The following is a 19,292-nucleotide window of genomic DNA, read 5'->3' on the forward strand; positions in this document are numbered from 1 at the left end:
TTAAAATTGAGTGCAATGAACTAATGGCAGCACCCTGTAATGAACATCAGTCAGTGACAGAATCATGTCAATAATGTATACTGAAATATTGAAAACGTATTTAAAAACCATAACATTCGTATTGAAACATTTAATATTGTGATATTGAATTATTGTCCAGCCCTACATATGCATAACAATTTTTTTTATTAAAATCTCTTAATTTACTGAGTAAAAGTTTCAGGGAGAGCTTTATCATTGGGCAGAGGGTTAGTTATGACATTTAATAATAATAAGTATTCTCTATAAATAATATATGTCCTACTGAATTCAACAGTTGTTGTTTTATCTAGCAACATAAGCACACATACGCCACTAGGCTTTGTAACAAAACTGAATTATGAAAGGAGGTTGTGACCAAATTTAGTAAACTGATTAGTGTTAAATTACCACATGCATAAACGTGTTAACACATTCATGAAAATGAAGTTGAGCTGACACTTTTTGGCAGACGCATCTTTACCTGTTTAATTGTGTCGAGTCCTGTATTCTATAATACTTCTTAGGCGCAATGCACCACATGGAGCTGGCCTGTAACTCGCTCACTGAGTTCACTCACATACTCAGGTTTGGGAGCTGCTTCACAAATGGGTGCTATTTTGTACATTGCACCAAAGATGGTATTCGTTCTTGTTGTCACCTAACCCTTTCATTTAGCTAGAGCTAAAGTCAGGAATAAAATGGATTCCCTCATTAAGCTAGAAATACATGTGAATTGAAGCAACACTAGGTATTAATTTTACCTATATTACAGCTTCAAAATCATTGCAATGCTTTACTGACCTGTAATAGAGAGAACAGAGCCTCTCTTGTTGTCACTCTGGCAAAAATATTCTAGCATTGCAGAAACAGCACTATGTAACTTTTGGAGGCTTTTCAACTCAGGAAAAGCTTGTTAACGACCATGGAGTTGTCTGGTTTGTTGGAACAGGTCAGTTGTTAATCAGGTCTAACATGATCAGACCTTTACAGCTGATTCTGCACCCTCAGATCCAGGCATCAGGACATTCGTGTGTGTGTGTGTGTGTGTGAGTGAGAGAGACAGAGAAAGGGAGACAGACACTTAGTGCTGTGAGCAGTGGCTGAGACCCCGGTGGGGTTCCGGTGGGCCACTGGTGGGTGATGACTCATTGAGATGCAGAGCGCAGGGCGACTGCCACAGCTGCGGGACACCAGCCCAGATCCAGGAGGGAGAGAAAGAGGGGGCGACCCAGGAAAAAGCAACAAAAGTACACCCCCCCCCCCACCACCTTCCCAGTTTTCAGACTTTAATTCCCTAAATCCTCAACCTTACTGCCTCTTTTTATTCTGAGTCTCTCTCTCTCTCTCTCTCTCTCTCTCTCTCTCACTCTCTTTCTCTCTCTCTCTCTCTCTCTCATCCTGAGCAATGAATGAGGAGGACAGAATGTAGGAGGCAGTTCCTGCAGGAAGTCCTCCCTTTAGGGTGTGGGTGGTGCACTAAAGGGACACTCGCTTACTCGTTCTGCCTTTGTTTTCGCTCTCTCTGATTCTGGTACCTTTCACTTTAATTCTATTTTCCTGTTATTTTTCTCAAATTCTCAGCTTCTTTCCACCTTTCTTTTTATGCTTTTTGTGTTTCTCTCTCCCTCTCTCTCCTCTGTCTCAATTTTTTTGTAGATATGACTCTTCATTTATTTCAACCCACCCTTTGATTTACTTTGGCTTTTCTGTTTTTTTTTTATCTTTTATCTTACTCTCCCTACTTCTCTGTCTCTCTCTCTCTGTGTGTCTCTCTCTCCTCTTGCCCTCTGTGTACAGTGTTTTATGTAGATGTCATAATAATAACAGAACTTTTGTGCTGGACTTATTCTGTGAAGACAAACCCTGTCCTCCCTTCATAAAGACGACCAGCCTCTGCATCTCTTCCATGTGGGTGTTCTTTTTTTTTTTTTGCCTTTTTTTTTTAAACATTCTTTTTCTCTCATAATCTTCACAAAGGTGCCCTGGGCCTCTTAAGCTGGGAGCATGGAAAATGGTGTCAAAAAGTCATACTTTCCTGCTAATCCAGGGTCAGCTCCCTGTGCAGAAGCTGTGATATTTAGCTGTAAAGCCCTGGCCATCTCTATTAAGAAGCTAATGGCCTGTTTTCTTAATGCCATCAGCATTCTGTCTTGTATTTTACTGGACAACTTTTTATGCTACTTTGTCCCATTATATACTCCAGCTGATTGCCTTAACTGCACAGTGACAGTGACCATACTCAGCAAATTCCAGCACCTGATATTTTAATAGCTCTGATTTTCTCTCACCCGTCAGTTCAGTTTGAAGGGAGAGCACTGCATTTGAGTGGAGCATAAGCAAGCGACACTGAAGTGTTAAAGAGTTCAGCTCTGCTCAACTGTATTGCAATGAGCAGTGTTAGTTTTTTTAAATAAACATCCCGCTGTCGTTGTGATCCCACCCGTGTCTGTGTTTATAATTTTTAAACTTAATTACAAAAAAAATATAATAATCTTCTGATTGTACTAGGGGGCGGCATGGTGGTGCAGCAGGTAGTGTCGCAGTCACACAGCTCCAGGGGCCTGGAGGTTGTGGGTTTGATTCCCGCTCCGGGTGACTGTCTGTGAGGAGTTGGTGTGTTCTCCCCGTGTCCGCGTGGGTTTTCTCCGGGTGCTCCGGTTTCCTCCCACAGTCCAAAAACATACGTTGGTAGGTGGATTGATGACTCAAAAGTGTCTGTAGGTGTAAGTGAATGTGTGTGTGTGTGTGTGTCTGTGTTGCCCTGTGAAGGACTGGCACCCCCTTCAGGGTGTATTCCCGCCGTGCGCCCAATGATTCCAGGTAGGCTCTGGACCCACTGCGACCCTGAACTGGATAAGCGCTTACAGATAATGGATGAATGAATAATTGTACTAGGGATGTCACGAATACCATTTTTAGGGCTTCAGAGCTTTGGTCGCATAAGCCGGTGAATAAACATTTAAATACGTGCCGATTCTGGTTACTCATCATTACAAATTATAGTGTGAGAAGAACTGTTAAGTATACTAAGCACTGATTCTCAAAGGGTATACTTTCGAAGAAAAAAATGCTGGCAAGTTTAATATTCTTCATCAATTTTTTAAAAAAAATCATGTTTGGTTTTATCTCTGTTATTGTAAACGCTTGTGAGTAAATGTGCACTAGCTGAGACATCTTTATATTGTCACTATTCCTTTAAAAACCTCAAAAGTTACAGTACTGTCCGACAGGCGATGGTGACATAAATGCGAGTGAACCATTTCACCACACTTGTTAATATCCAGCTGATTCTGCTTAAAAAGCTTTACATTTTTAGGTATTTCACCGTTGCACTTTAATATTTGCGTGTATAATAGATTTTTAGAATGGTGATAATCTTCTGGAGATTACTCTCATCAGAGAAGATAAAAACCTCACTTTGTAAATTCATATAAAAATTGGCAGAGATTGGTGTGTGGAGGCCGTTTGTTGAATAGCCAGTAAGAGAGAGTTTGTAAAAATGAACACTTGAGGCCGATTTTGTTCTGTGTCCCGGTCCACCCGGATCTGTATATATTCCTCTCTCCGTTTTTGAAAATATTCTCGTGTGGGCGAATGCGAACAGCTGCTTTCTCATGCCCGTCCAGTAGGGGGCCAAGGGCCCCTGTTAAAGAGTGGTATCAGAACACCACTACGCATGAGAGAAATGGTGGTTTAATCTCAAATCACTCCATACTCTCTTTGTATTCCACTGCGCAAGTCATGAAATTACTGAATCTATTTCTTTACAGTGCATTATATATTTATACTTCAGCACTATTTATGTTTATTCATACATTGAAATCTGAAATCTAGTGCTAGTTGCATGTACATTGTAGTTAAATTACTTATGTACTTCACTGAATGAGGAGGAATTTCATCCACACAGATTCATTTATTGTCTGCATTTTAGCCCCCAATCTACACAAAAACTGCTTCTTTATGTCACTGAAAACACAGATTTGTGTGGACGAGAGGCCAATACGCAGACAAAATCCTCAGTTTTGAAAATTTGTGTAGACTTGGCCTGCATTTGTGTAGATTCCTGAAGCAAATACACCCCATTCTCAAGATACTTTCTAGAGTTCTTATCAAAATTACTTTTGATATTTGATATACCATTGAAAGTTAGGAAGTTTTTTTTTCCCCTTCTCCTATACTTGGAGATGCAGGTTTTTCTTTAGACAGCAACAGTGTGTAAAAATGGCTTAAAAAACCACAAATTTACTATTTAGACACAAAAATGTAAATTTTTGTCCACAGTCCAAACACGAACACAGTTGTGTGTTTAAACACTTGATTTAGTGCTGCTTGAGCAGTTGTCAGATAGAGATGAATTAGAGATAGAGGGGTGTGAGAGAGGGAGAATGATGTCAGGTGTCAGATAGAGATGAATTCTCTTCTGAGTGCTAGATTCTTGCTCTTCATTATATTCCATTTTAGCCTGCAAGCATCCCTGTGCTGTGCAGCTGTTAAACATGTACCAGCACTCTATCAGGCCCTGACAGGTCCACACTTACACATTCATCTCTAATTCATCTCTATCTGACAACAGCTGTACTGCCACAGAAGCTCCAAGACTACGCACGTGTACTTTATTACACTGTATTTACGTGTACACTCTCCTCAGTCACACGTCCTTGTTTGTAGATGAGATCTCCTTATTTCTGAGAATTAGCAGCAGCTTCACAATGCACCACAACACATGTACCGCAGCACAACAACTTTAATATGGAATGATGACACACTTTCTGTAAATGTATACCAACAATTGCTGTAAAACCTTTTCAGGAGAAATCCCCTAAAATTTCATTTCAGTCTCTGAGATGTAGATAGCCATTCAGAGTGGTTTGATATACTTAATTGTATAACTGATTCCTCTGCAGGAGTGATGGAAACCATGGGCTGCAATATGCGCAGCACAAATGAAATTTAGTTTATTTGATCCATTTTTTTGTTTTCAAATTGACAGTGAGCTAATATAATTTTTATATACAATAAACTTGGTAAAATTGTAATATGCTCACAGTCGAACTGCATTTATTCACACACATCTGCCCAAATTGCATTTATATAATCACATAACTGATCAGATTGAGTTTATACACACACACACACACACACACAAAATCATGTTTTGATTTTTCTTACACATTGTTTTTATATACACACGCAGATCAGATGACATTGTGTTTTTGCAGATACTTACATCTGATCACATTGCGTGTGTATATATATATATACGCACACACACACAAATACATTGTATTATGCACATACAAACTCAGACCTGATCACCTTACATACACATGCATGCATTCACACAGGTCTGATCACATTTATACTCACTCACACACACACACACACACACACACACACACACACAAATATATATATATATCTCTCTGATTAAGTTGCCTACGTAACTGTCTTCAGATAAGGAGCCAGAGCCAAATATATTACAGTCACAGACATGGTTACATTTGTCTTAATTGTGTAAAGGTACACCATCCAGATACAGAATGCATTGTAGTTCGAAGTGTAAACGTGGCAATTGTATATAAGAAACTTCAGCATGCCTTAGATCACATTTGATCCATTTAGATTTTATAACAGCACTGTACTACTAGACTCCCCCCCCAGGGTGTGTTCCCACCTTGCGCCCAGTGATTCCAGGTCCCCCCTGGAATTTTTTTTACTCGGGCAAGCGCATCCTGTATATTAGCCATTTAATGTGTAGTAACACAGCCATCATCGTGTTAATGCATGTGTCATTGTTTATTCACCAACTATTTATTAAGCAGTTGATGTTTTGAACACAGCCTTATTGCCCAGTGTATTCTAACACATGCAATTGTTTAATGATGTCAGCACTTCATGGATGCCTCCATGTGATACGATGGCAGTGGTAAAGACAGTAAACTCTTATCTCAGCTCATGATTTGTTTCCTGTTTTTGAGAATCAACGTATCTCAGCATTCAGAGATATTCAGAAGAATCCACGCTGATGTTTGAAACGTTGCAATGATGGTTTCGATATAGATGAGATACTTTTATCACAGTATCTCTTAAACGTGCCTCTGCTTGCTTGCTTCAGACTCTCAGATTGATTTGTGTATTGAAAACGGATGAAATTGTGAGTGTTTTTTTTTTTGCTGACGGATATGATTTAATGACTAATTTTTGTTAGTTTCTATTGTCTGAAATTAATACACCAGAAGTTAAAAATTGGATAATTGTTGGATAAAAACATGTCTCGGTAACTGTCCTGTATTTATATTCACTTCAGTATGTATTTGGGACATAAGCAAAAAGTCACATGGAACTGAATTTGTGGCACCCTTCAAGAGACTGGACCATATTATATAAAGTAAACAACTCGTAATGATTCAAGAGTTACTCAGAAATAGCATGGGATTTATCTAATAGACACATTCCTAAAAGAGTACTGATATATTTTAGGAACAGCTTGTTTTTTAATAAATATATATAAACAAAAATAAACATATTTAATAAAAAATCAACAACAATATATAAACTGGACAATAATTCAATTTCAGTATATATCACAATAAAAAATATTTCAATAACAACAATTCTGTTATTATTTTTAAACAATATTTTAATATACATTATTTACATCACCTGTCACTGAGTGATGTACATTACAGGGCATTGCTGTCAGTTAATTGCACTCCATTTTAAATTTAGTTTTAAAATATTAGTAATGACAAAGCCAGTAGGTTTATGTTTGATGGTGATGTCAAGTTTCTTGTTTGTTCTTGGATGTTTTTCAGTGGTTTTTATACCGTTCATATCGATATCGGAATTATATCGTATCAGACAAAATTAAGCAATATATCATAATATACATTTTGGCCATATTGTCCATCCCTAATTGACACTGCCATTTTAAATAAATAAATTAGTTTAAAAAAATGATAATATTATGGAGGGAACATCTATAAAATAAAGAGTCATGTGATATGAACAGATGAGACTTTTTTTTTTTTGGTAGTCATTTACACATTGTCATATTTGGAAAAACAACCTGGAGTGTAGACAAGGAGAAGCAGCTGGTAGTGGAACATGGATGCTGTGCAGATAGTGGTCCAGCGGGTCTGGTGAAAATGGAATTAATGAATTTCATAGAATACAGAAGAGATCTGATTCCACTCTCTCAGATCTCTCTGAAATTTGGCCATGGCTTGACCTTTTGGCTGTACGACACAACCAAACACACCCCAAAATTCTCCCAAAAATCCTCATCAGAGTGTTTTGAAACAGCCTTCAGTGTCCAGGTGAGAACCTCACTATCGCTCACTATGCAGTGCACTGTTATAGGGAACTGAAATGAGGAGGGTAGTGAAAGAATTCAGACACTGCCTCTTGCGTTTTTGTTTTTTTTAAACCAAACAAGGCAGTGGATAATGTGTATCTGCTATCTGCTACTGTACATGGGTGGTTCACTACTTTTTGTGGTGCATTGTGGGATTGTTTGAGTGCACTAAAAATTGTCCACTGTGTTTTCGGACACTATATATAATTGTACACTAAGTTCCTTTTTGCGGGCCATACACATTGTGCTTTGTTTACTCTCTGCCTTCAAGCTAAGAAGTAAGAGCTGAGTGTGAAAAAGTGGAACTGGCAAGAGTGAAAAAGAGGAAGAAAAAAAAGAAAAAAAGGATGTTGTGGTGGGCTTGTATTGTGGGGAAGGCAGGGTGGTGTTCACTGAACCGACTTTATTAGAATCTGGCCCATAAGAGCAGGAAGGTGAAATGACTAGACGGTCAGGCGGATGTGGTGGACAAGTCTGGGGTCACATGACTAAGCTGGAGTCTGTGATGCAGCAATAGTGGCAAACATGAGCTATGTGCAGTGCTATGGTTCTCCTGTGCATTTCAACGACTGTGTGATGTGCAGTGTGGGAGTCTTTGCAGTAATTTTTTTGGAGAACGGATGTTAATCGTAGATGTACACACACCGTCTGTTTATAAAGTATATGTTTATGAATAGCCATAAAAGTATTTTTGTTTGTTTTAATAATAATATTACTGATAGTAAAACATAGGCATCCTGTTTTGTATAAGATAAAGATAAGAGAGATTTGACAGTTATGTAAAAATTTGACAATGGTCAAAATATGATCTATCTGTATTTACCTATTTTCATTATATAGACCCACCGGTAATTTTATAGGGCAATAAATAGTGTTCTCTCTTTGTTTCTCTCTTTCTCTCTTCCTTTTATTCTCTCTCTCTCTCTCTCTCTCTCTCTCTCTCTCTCTCTCTCTCTCTGATCCAATCCAGTAGCATTAATTTTCTGTATACTTTGGTCAAGTTTTCAAAGGTAATTCTCCCTGAAACTTCATTCTCAGCAAATAGTTGAGTAAAAATTTGGGGTGCGCAGTTTAGGATTTAGTCCATTGAAAATAATACATAGAGGTCTGTGTGAGTATCTTTGTGTTCTTGTGACTGGGGGTAAAGCCATGGTGTCACATTCCTCTGTGATGTGTATCCTTAGCACATGTTCCTGTCTACGAGACAATGAGGACAATTTTGGATCTGTTTTAAATGTAAACGTGTCAGGATGATGTGGCAGCAGAGGCACCCCATCATAGTTTAAATAAAACTTTCTAGAGCAATTTGTCATAATAAAGGCTATTGTAGACTTCTGGAGTTCATCTCCCTAATTTCTCACTTCCCTCACTTGTAAATGTGTTTTTGAAATATAACCATATTCAAATTTCAGTACTCAAGCCAAAAATTCCATGTCTTTTGTTTTGGGATTTCATGCTTAAGTCTGGCTTAGTATTATGTACACAGACCAGCTTTAACATTACCACCACCTGGTAAATATTGTGAAGGCCCTCGTCTTGCCATCGAACTAGCCCTGACCCTTGGAGGCATGGACCCCACAAGACCTCTGAAGGTGTCTTGTGGTATCTGGCACTGAGATGTAAGCTGCAGATCCTTGAAGTCCCGTAAGATGTAAGAGGTGTGGTCCCCATAGATCTTGTTTTTACAGCACATCCCACTTCCATTTGATCAGAATGGGAGCTGAGAAATTTGGAGGCCAACACAACACTTTCGACATTCTGTTGTCTTCCTGAAACGATTCCTAAAAGATGTTTGCAGTGTGGCAGTGAGCTTTATCCTGCTGAAAGAGGCCACTGGAGTTAGTGAATACTGTTGTTGTGAAGCACTCTACCTGGTCTGTTGGGAAGGTCATATTTATCGTCACTGTCCAATTAAAAACATGTATCTCTACTTTTGACATTTTGTTTAGTTTACTACATCATTTGAACCCAGCAGCTGTCCTTTACATCATGCGAAAATTTATAACGAATGGACCATTACAAATGCTCCAATATCACTTGGAATAAACCTTTTTACATTGACTTCCATTGAAAGTGAAGAAGTTCATCTCCTTCTCCTGTAAAGTTGCAATGTTTTTCATTGGACAGCGCCGATATCAATGTAATATTCACATGAATGCTGGGACTTAACGAGTCCTAGCAGGACACTTAGAAGTGTGATACATGTAGGTACTGGTAGATACTATCCAGTGCATACCAAGGAAGCCCTAGAGCTGCCATTTTGAAGACTTGTTATCTAGCCCTCACTGTTTGGCACTTTTTCAAATTCACTCAGATCACTTACACATTTTTCTTGTGTCCAGCATCAGCTACAGAAAGTGACTGTTAACTACTAGCTTGCTGATTAGTGCATGATTGTGTAGAATTTAAACCCTGTGCAGATACAGTAGGGTTCAAAAATCTGGCACCACACTGAAAATGTAGGATTTTTTTTTATCTCATTCATACCTGTAAGTAAAATTATGACTTAAAATGAAGAAGGAAAATAGAATATTTTGCACCACAGATGTAGCATTGACCATGTTAAGAACTGTGTTCAATAAGGTCAGGAGATTACCTTTGATCGTGTCATTTGAGGATTGGGCACTGCTGTGCAGCTTGAGAGCACACTTGAATTAAAGGAAAAGGTGATCATACCACAAACGTAACTCTGAAATTATTGTAGATATTTCAACACACTTTTTAATGCTGATAGAGTGTAGAGGATTGCCCCACGATCCTGACTGTAACAGACTGCGGTTGGATTCCGTTCTCGGGCAAGGGGACGATGCCAATGATATGTTCTATGTAAGACTTCAATGCTGCTTTTCCCCACATATGTAACATGATTAAACTGTAATCTGCAAATTTAATTTGGAACTCATTGTTTGTGTAGCAAAGAAACGGGATGGTTAACTGAGTATTGCATTGTCAGTTTCCTCTCTGTTTGTGTGTGAGTGGGGCGAGCTGGGTGGTATGGGACGTCATCAAAGACTGGAGACACGCATCAAAAAGCCACACCATGCCAATCGCGGTGGGCAGTGTACGTCAGTTGAGCTGGCAAGCAATAGCTGGACACTGTGTGCCCCTGAGGGCGTGCGCGCACACACACACACACACACACACTTCGCACTCCTGCATACTCACATTTAATCACATCTTCATATAATCTTGTAAATACACATATTTGCCCACAGGTGTTAATTCTCTTCCATCATTTATTCCTCTCAGTAACTGAGAACACTTGTGGACTTCAGTTGGACTGTGTTTTGGTCTGTTTTCAGTACAGTTTACACGATCAAATGGGCGAAGTCTGAGTACTTATTACCATCACATCAGTCTGGAAAGACTTCGTCTGCTGGTCTCTGTTTCCTCAAGCCACTCTAGTGTCTGTGTTAAGGGTCTCTCCAATGTCTCCTCTGTTGTGAAAGTGACGTGTGCTCTGGGTTCTGACCTCATCACCCAGCACACTGCACTGTGTACATACTGTCCTCAGGATTGCTTGGCAGCCATTCAGCTCCAGAAACGAGAGAGGGAGGGATGGATTGGTAGGAGTAAAGGAGGTGAGCTGTCGGGAAAACGGGTCAGAGAGTTATTGTGAACTGCTTTCTGATTCATGCCTAAATGCATCGGTCAAATGACAAATCTTGGAGCAGTTTTGAAGATGACATCATTATAAAAAATGAATTTCTGTCTACAACCACTTGCATTACAGTATCTTCACCGATTTGAAGTAGGTCAGGGATTTGCCAGTGGTCAGTAAGGGCACAAGGGCCAGTGAACAAACATACAAACAAAAAAATAACCCAAACTAATCACAATTTGCTGAGATTAATCGTGATAAATCGTATTGACCCTTAAGACTGAAGCTTTTAAAAATGGATATTTAAATGTAAAAGAAAGAATCAATGTAAGATCAACACAATGAAACTATATTTATATTAGTATTATTTATTGATTAAAAAAATGGAATCACAAAAATGAATGTTCAAATGTTAATATTTCTTTATATTTTTTGGGTGGGAAACTGAATAAATGTGGGAAACTATTTATTTATTTCATTTTTTTATATCTCAGTTTAGTTTTGATGATTTTGGAATAAGAATCTTTTAATTTGCTAAGTAAAAGTTTTAGGAAGAGCTTGAGCATTGGACACAGAAGCTTTAATGGAGAAAATGAATGCTACAGTGCAGCTGTTTGTGTGTGTAGAGCTGACCAATTTATGGACTACTGTCCTGTTAAAAAGGTCTGTTCAAATGGCTAGTGACAAGTTGAACTTTAGCCCCCTGCATTTTCAGTGCACACACATACACCTGTCTGGAATATATTATAAACATTGTAATTCATACAAAACTGCAACTTTATATTGAACAAACCAAAATAAAGTGACATGCATTATGTATCTTATTCATTTGTCTTGTTACGGCCCCTGTCCAATAGCTTTACGACCCCCCTCTGGGAACCATTTCTGTAGAGTATATGGCACCATATGTCCAGTGGATTGTTACTGTACACGTGTAGAACACATCATGTAACATTTAGTGGGCCGAGAATTGAAGACCCTGTGAGAGAATTTGGCTCAAAGCCACCACTCCTTTATCATAAGTTAAAGCATTTTGAGTTTGAGACCTGACATTCATTAGCGCTCTTACGACAAAGTGCATTTTGATTGTTGAACCTCCTTACGCTGCAGAACGAGTGGCTGAGCCGAAGTCGTCCGCCTCTCGATGCCGCGATGAAAAATGGCAACAGCCGTAATAACATATTGGACATCTGCTGCAAATTGAAAATCATTAAGTACGCGGGGCTGGGAGGCGGATGTTTTCTCTCGAGTGCACGGCTTTGTGCTCTCTCTCCCTCTTTGATTGGGAGTTTGGGGGGAGGATTGTGGCAATGTAGGACTATAAGTTGGGATGACAGCTTGCTGTAAAGCCTTTTAGACCCTGTGGATGGTGATGACCTGCTTTTCTGGCCTGCTTCACCTTCACCAAGCTCAGGTTACTTTAAACTGAAATTGAGTAATGCTTGATGAGGCCAGAGCTATAAGCCTTGGAGGAGCGAATGTCAAACCGTGTATTATGTCCACCTGGAGGGCCAGAGTCCAGCTAAGTTGGTGAATTTTTGGCTTAAATACACCTTTTCTACTAAAGGACTTCAATCATGATTGAGCAGGAATGTCACCAAACTGTTGGACTGTGGTCATCCAGGACCAGGGCTTTGTGGTGTACACAGCTGCAGCTGTGACTTTGTATTACTGCTATTTTATTTTTCATCTAACGACAGTCCGATATTCCAATTTCAGATCTTATTCTTTCTTATCTGGAATTTTGTAACTCCTTCTGTTCTGTTTTTGATGAATGCCACAAAGCTTCGCCCCATCAGACCAATCTTCATTCTCCACTCAGTTCTGACTGGTCTGTCACAGCGGGAACAGACCCGAACTCTGCGGAGGCAGAGAGGCAGCAGTCGGCTCTGACTGATCCCCCTCCACTCCAGACTGAAGTGGAAGGAGGAAATGGACCAATTAAGGACAGCTTGCTCAGCCGCTGCATGGGGTTAATATTCCTCTACCATAATTAAAAATGAATTGCGCTTCTTTCTCAGAGAACTGTTCCGTTCCCAACTTTTCTTCAGTCTCCGTTTTTATCCCTGACACGTTGCAGATGCTTTAGTTGTGTGTGTGTATATATATATATATATATATATATTTTTTTTTTTTTTTTCTTTTCTGATGTGTAAGCTTTTTTCCCCCCTACATTCTGCAACATCTGGCACACTGTCTCCCTCTAGTCTTCAGCAGAAATAGATGTTTGGTAGAAAGATGTGAAAGACAGCAAATTTTAAGTGTGGTTTGAGGAATTAAGTTTGTAAAGCTGATGTCTTTTTATGGTCTCTCAGGAGCTGTAGCTCGCAGTTGTGTATAACAATGGGTTTACATCAGACCTGATAATTCAGGTTCTTTCACTAGTAATTGTGATCTACGGCCAATTTTGGCACCATTAAACCCATAAATGCTTCAAATCAGTGTTGCATGGTTTATCAGTGGTCAGAGATATTTATTAAATCATATAAAGAAAACTTTAATAATCTGTCTCTTTTTTCATATTAATTTCTAAATGGTTTTTCTCTCTGCTCTGCAGGAGAATACATTAAGACTTGGAGGCCGAGATATTTCCTGCTGAAGAGTGATGGTACGTTTATTGGGTATAAGGAGCGGCCACAGGACGTGGACCAGCTGGAGACTCCCCTCAATAACTTCTCTGTGGCACGTGAGTATCTCAGCTTGCTTTCACTGGTAGAGGGGATGGTGGGAGACATATTCAAATATTGAAGACATATTCACATTCAAAATGAGCAGGTTTCTTCATTAGTTACATAAATACCAGCCTGTGACCCCAAGCGCCTTGGGAATAATCCACGTATCCGTAAAAGTCTATGCAAGTGTCCCGTTGCGGTAATGCCAGCATTCACCAGCAGTCAGAGGTTTTAGGAGTTAAACATAATTAAAAATTATTTCTTAAAACTAACACAACTTGAGATAAACAACACTGCCGAACAATGAAACATAGCTGTCTGTGCTTTTATACATCTGTTAGTTGTTAAATATCTTTTAGGTTTTCATGTGTGTATATAGGCGGCAAGGTGGCGCAGCAGGTAGTGTCGCAGTCACACAGCTGCAGGGACCTGGAGGTTGTGGGTTCGATTCCCACTCCGGGTGACTGTCTGTGAGGAGTTGGTGTGTTCTCCCCTGGGCTGCATAAGTCCATATTAAAATGATAAAAATGAGTTGTTCTGTTATTTGGGCTGCTCTTTGCGTAGTGTGGAGAGACATTAGAACTGTCCTGTTTCCTCATCGCCAATCACAGCGCTGGACCTTAAAGTTAAACAGAGCAAAACAAACAAAACCAGTGTGGAGAAATAATTATACTGAATAAATATGGTGAAAACAAGAACAAATTGAAAATATTCATTCATTCATTCATTATCTGTAACCACTTATACAGTTCAGGGCAACACACACACACACACACACACACACACACAAGTCACCAATCCACCTACCAACGTGAGTTTTTGGACTGTGGGAGGAAACCGGAGCACCTGGAGGAAACCCACGCAGACACAGGGAAAACTCCTCACAGACAGTCACCCGGAGTGGGATTCGAACCCACAACCTCCAGGTCCCTGCAGCTGTGTGACTGCTACACTACCCACTACCTGCTGCGCCACCGTGCCGCCCAAATTGAAAATAGCTTTAAAAAAAAAATAAAAAAATTCTGTTCCTTGCTCCTCACTCCTGGGCTAATTTGTTGAGCTGAGTTGTGGCTCATTCAAATTTAAAGAAACAGGTGCTGAAACTGGCCAATTTGAACAGGGCTGTTTAGACACTGTGAGAATGGTTCTGTGTTGTTAGATCCTTGTGTTATTTTGACCAAAGCATGTAACATATATTTTTTATGACACCAGGGAACTCTGTTCACTTGTGGAAAAGGGGTAAATTACACGTACAACAAGAGTATATACCCCCCTCCCACCCAAAATAAATAAATAAAAATCATTAAGTTGGAAGAAACATTGTTAACTTATTGTGGTTAAATGTTTGTTGCAATAATTTTTTGTGGGAGGATATTGCTTGCAACATCACTCTGTCTCACTGTTGTCATCCTTCCCTTCTTCTGTGGCAGTGGATATACTTGCATGAAAATTGCATAAATAGTCGTACATGGAGGAGCAGAATTATTGCCTCACATATCCCAGTGCCCTCTTTTGTCCTCAGTGGATGATGTGATCATGTTTGTCCCAGTAATACATTTTCATTGTGTTTGGAAATACCTAGCATAAGAAGGAAAACTTTTTAAAACTATTTTAAAATAACATTCTCGGGTTCCAGCGCTTATGTTTTGAAGGAGAGCATCAGAGCACAAGCCATGTACAAGTGAAACAAATGTTTGACGTTCTAGTTCAAATATGTTATATATTTTGATGAGCTGTTGTCCTCTATATATGCCCAGCCTTTCCAGTATGGACTCTTATGTATATCCAAAGAGTGAATAGTGGCCATTTGATTGGTTAGTCAAGTACCTGTGCACATCTTTATTATGATTATGTAACACTGTTACAATGGATGTATTGTTACCACCCGAATCTGAACTTTGAACAGGGTTTTGAACACCCTAGAAACAGTAGAGCTGTTTTTGTAGTCTGCGTCCTATTAGGCAAAATGTGTCCGTGAAATGACTTAATTGAATGACTTTTCAGAGTGACCCAAAGTAGTGAAAGCTTTCAACAGCTTTCAGCCTTTCCTGGGCTAATGGAAACCACACATCTAAAGACGTTTTCCTCCTCCGATTCATGCTCACCCTCTGAACTCAGCAAAAGAGCGCCGCTTCATCGCTGCCAGAAGCCGCTTAAATGATTGAACAGGCTAATTAGACAGCCGCATTGTTTGTTAAAGAAAACGTTTCCTCCCTGACACTCGTGAGTTATAGTCGTTATTAGGCGGCTGATTCTCATTATTTATCTCTGCGAGGCTCTAAAGCAGCAGCAGCAGTCAGTCAGTCAGCGGCGTAACAACGATGTTGGTATATGTTGATGACAGGGGGGGTGTAGTGTGAGGCGTTCGGGGGCTGTTGATGAGCCCTGCTGCTGGATCACAGTGGTGGTCTCCAAACCACTCCTCCATCTCTTCGACAGGCCGCTTATGTCAACCCCCCCCCCTCCACCTCCTCCACAAATGGCTCAACATACAGCTTCCTCTTCCACATATGGCCCAGAGTGCATCTCTGGCGATAGCGCTACGAGCTGTTCGACCGCTGTTGTGCTGTGTCACTTCAAAAAAGCACAAGTCATGTTTTTTTGTTTTAGTTGCCGTTGCTTATTTTTGTTGTTCCACTGGAAAAGATACGAGTGTTGGTTTTTAACTGCTGATGATGTGGCGTTGGTTTTTTGTTTTTTTGTTTGTTTTTTTTCCCCTCCATAAAAGAGAACACAAAAGTGTAGATTCATGAAACCTTTCCAGGACTCATTTATATAAGATCACTTTTAGGAATCTAATCTCTGTGATTCCACTGTTATCCATACGATATGGCTCTAATAAGGAGTCATTTTAAATACTATTTTAAAAATACACAAGCACTCAGCTGTGCACAAACAGGCTCCGTCTTCACAGAAAAGCAATTCCAATAAAAGTCGGCAGGTGTAATGGTAAGCCTCGGCTACAGGGCTATACAACCCCCAGCGCAGGGCTGTGGAACAGTGGATCGAGCTCCATTCAGTACTTGTAGTGTGAGTAGGAGTCATGTTTGTGATCCAGATCTAATCATCCCACACACTCCACCTGACCTCATTCATGTTTTTGTGGCTGAATGCCAGTGTTAACTTTGGCAGCTAATTTTGATTTAGTTTTAGTCTCATTTTAGTCATTTCATTATTGTTAGCTGTAGCCTAGTTTTAGTTGGTTACATCATAAAGGACATTGTCCAGTTTTAGTCAGGAGGCTAATAATATTATGATACATTTAAAAATGCATTAACATCCAAAATATCCAATCATAAAAATTATAATAGATGTACCTTGAGTAGTGCTGGAGATTACATGCATATGTTCTGATATTGTTTTTTGGATATTCTTTTCCTGGAGAGTGTCACTGCTAGGTTACACAAAGCAAAACTAACAACAATCATTAACTGGTCAAATGCTTTTCGTTTTATTAAATGCCTTTATTAAATACCACCCCCCACATTATTTTGTACAGTAAAAAGAGCTTATGTTGAAGTATATGTTTGTAATTAATATAGTGTTGTTCAAAAAATACCATTTATTTCAATATTATGGAAGGAATATGGTCACGGTTTTGTTCAAAAACACCAAATACATGTGAAAATGTGCTGCAGAAGGTGTTTGCAAACCAAGACCAAAAATCGTTGTCCAACTGTTGATACAAGCGACACCTAGATGCTCAAAGAAAGTGACTCCTCTTCACTAAAACATGTACCGTGTTTGAAAAGGCACCCTATTCTCTATTCTCTATATTACTCTGTATACACTGCACTAATATAGGAAAATGAATTTAGGAGGGTAGCGAATGAATTCGGACACTACCTCATGCAGGTTTTTACCAAACAGCACAGCAGATGGGTATTCACTCTCCACAACTGTATGTTGTATACTGTATACTTTTTGCAGAGGGCTTTTTTATGTGCACTGAAAATTGTCCACTATGTTTTCGGACACTACTACAAAATGGTGGAACCCCAAAATAGGGTGAAAAGGGTACTTTTTGGACACTGCTTTAAATAATAAAGAGAAGATGACTCCCAAACAGTAATTTCTTCAAGTGTCGTCTCCCTGACAACAGCCAACTTATAGAGCAATTTCCTGTTTTTATTTCCTTGTGATTTTCAGTTTTTTTTTATTTATTTATTTATTTATTTATTTATTATATAAGATATATTTATCAGTCTATCATATTATCAATTAGTTTTTTTGTTGATGAAAAGTGCAAAAACATTTTGTCATAGTTCTTGTCTCAAAATGATTATTTATGTTTAATACTTTTCTAGTCTGTGTTGTGAAAAATAGGTTGGTAATGAGTATTTTTCCTCACAGTTTTTGTTAACGGAATTTACACTTGATTTAATACAATCTAAATATCACAGCATTGTTGCAATATCCTGTGTAAAATCCTTCCTAGAAGAGTAGAAGCTGTAACTGTAAGCCTCTACAAAAGCCAAATTGTTAGGGCACTTTTTATTATGTGTGTTTTTATATTTTTCAAGACTTTTGAGTCATGTGCTGTTTTTTTTTTAAAGGAAAATATGCCAAAACAATGGGGGCAAGCAATGCACATGTGTGAACTGGCAAGGAAAATGCAAAATTGTTTTACTGGTCTCCTTTATTCAAGCACCTTAATTGCTTTTTGTTAGAGCAGTAAGCTGTGTTACAGTTGTAACCTTAAGGAGAATCCTAGGACATGAGACAAATGAAATGTTTGAACTGAACATAGTTATTGTGTACAAAGCAAGCTGGACTGAATACTTGTGGACTCCGATAGTGCACCTGTTCTGTAGCAGCTTGACTGGGGAGGCTCCCCACTGTGTGTGTTTAAAGTAGACCAGGAGATAAATGGAGATAAAGATAAATGGCTGTAACCATGACTCTCTCTCTCTCTCACTCTCGCTCTCTTGCTCTTGCTCTCCCCCTCTCCTCTACCTAACTCCCTCTCTCCCTGGTGGGGTTTTCCCTGGACGTGTCCAGAGTGTCAGCTGATGAAGACGGAGCGGCCCAAGCCCAACACATTTATCATCCGCTGCCTGCAATGGACCACTGTCATTGAACGCACCTTCCATGTGGAGACCCCAGAGGAACGGTCAGAAACACACAAACACACACACACTTTGTCTCTCTCTCTCCCTCTCATATTAGCTTACTGTGTTACTGATTTTGTCCACAGTCTAGAAAGATATTAACCTGCCTAAGAATCTGCTCCCCACTTTCAGCTAAATTGCAAGATACTCGTGTTACAGTCAGGATTCTCATGTTTCAGGTGTGGCGTATCGATTAGTAGATAACTTGCACTCCTTTTCCTGCAGGGAAGAATGGACCAAAGCCATCCAAGCTGTAGCGGACAGTCTGCAGAAACAAGAGGAGGAGTTGATGGACTCCTCCCCCGATCCCATGGACATGGAGATGTATTTGACCAAACCTCGGCACAAAGTGGTACGGTCCATTCCTGGCTGAGTTACTAAAGCCTGTTCTGTACCAATAAAATGTTTCACAGATACAGTGTGAGTGAGAGAGTAGGTGCACTGGCACCTTGAATGTCAAAGTTAAAAGCTTCAAAATACATTTCAGGTGAAGCAAAACACAACACATTGTAAGTGTTCTATATGAAAGT

General features: G+C 39.5%; 1 protein-coding gene across 1 annotated transcript in view; it reads left to right on the forward strand.

Moving 5' to 3' along the window:
- akt1 (v-akt murine thymoma viral oncogene homolog 1) overlaps positions 1-19,292 on the forward strand; it is a 64,709-nt gene that overhangs the window by 22,199 nt on the left and 23,218 nt on the right. The window contains exons 3-5 of the mRNA XM_066673454.1: positions 13,537-13,665; positions 18,653-18,764; positions 18,988-19,114. Coding sequence (XP_066529551.1) covers positions 13,537-13,665; positions 18,653-18,764; positions 18,988-19,114 — 368 coding nt within the window. The remainder of the gene's footprint in view (positions 1-13,536; positions 13,666-18,652; positions 18,765-18,987; positions 19,115-19,292) is intronic.

The sequence above is a fragment of the Hoplias malabaricus genome, chromosome 1 (assembly GCF_029633855.1).
Source record: "Hoplias malabaricus isolate fHopMal1 chromosome 1, fHopMal1.hap1, whole genome shotgun sequence".
NCBI classification, from domain to species: domain Eukaryota; kingdom Metazoa; phylum Chordata; class Actinopteri; order Characiformes; family Erythrinidae; genus Hoplias; species Hoplias malabaricus.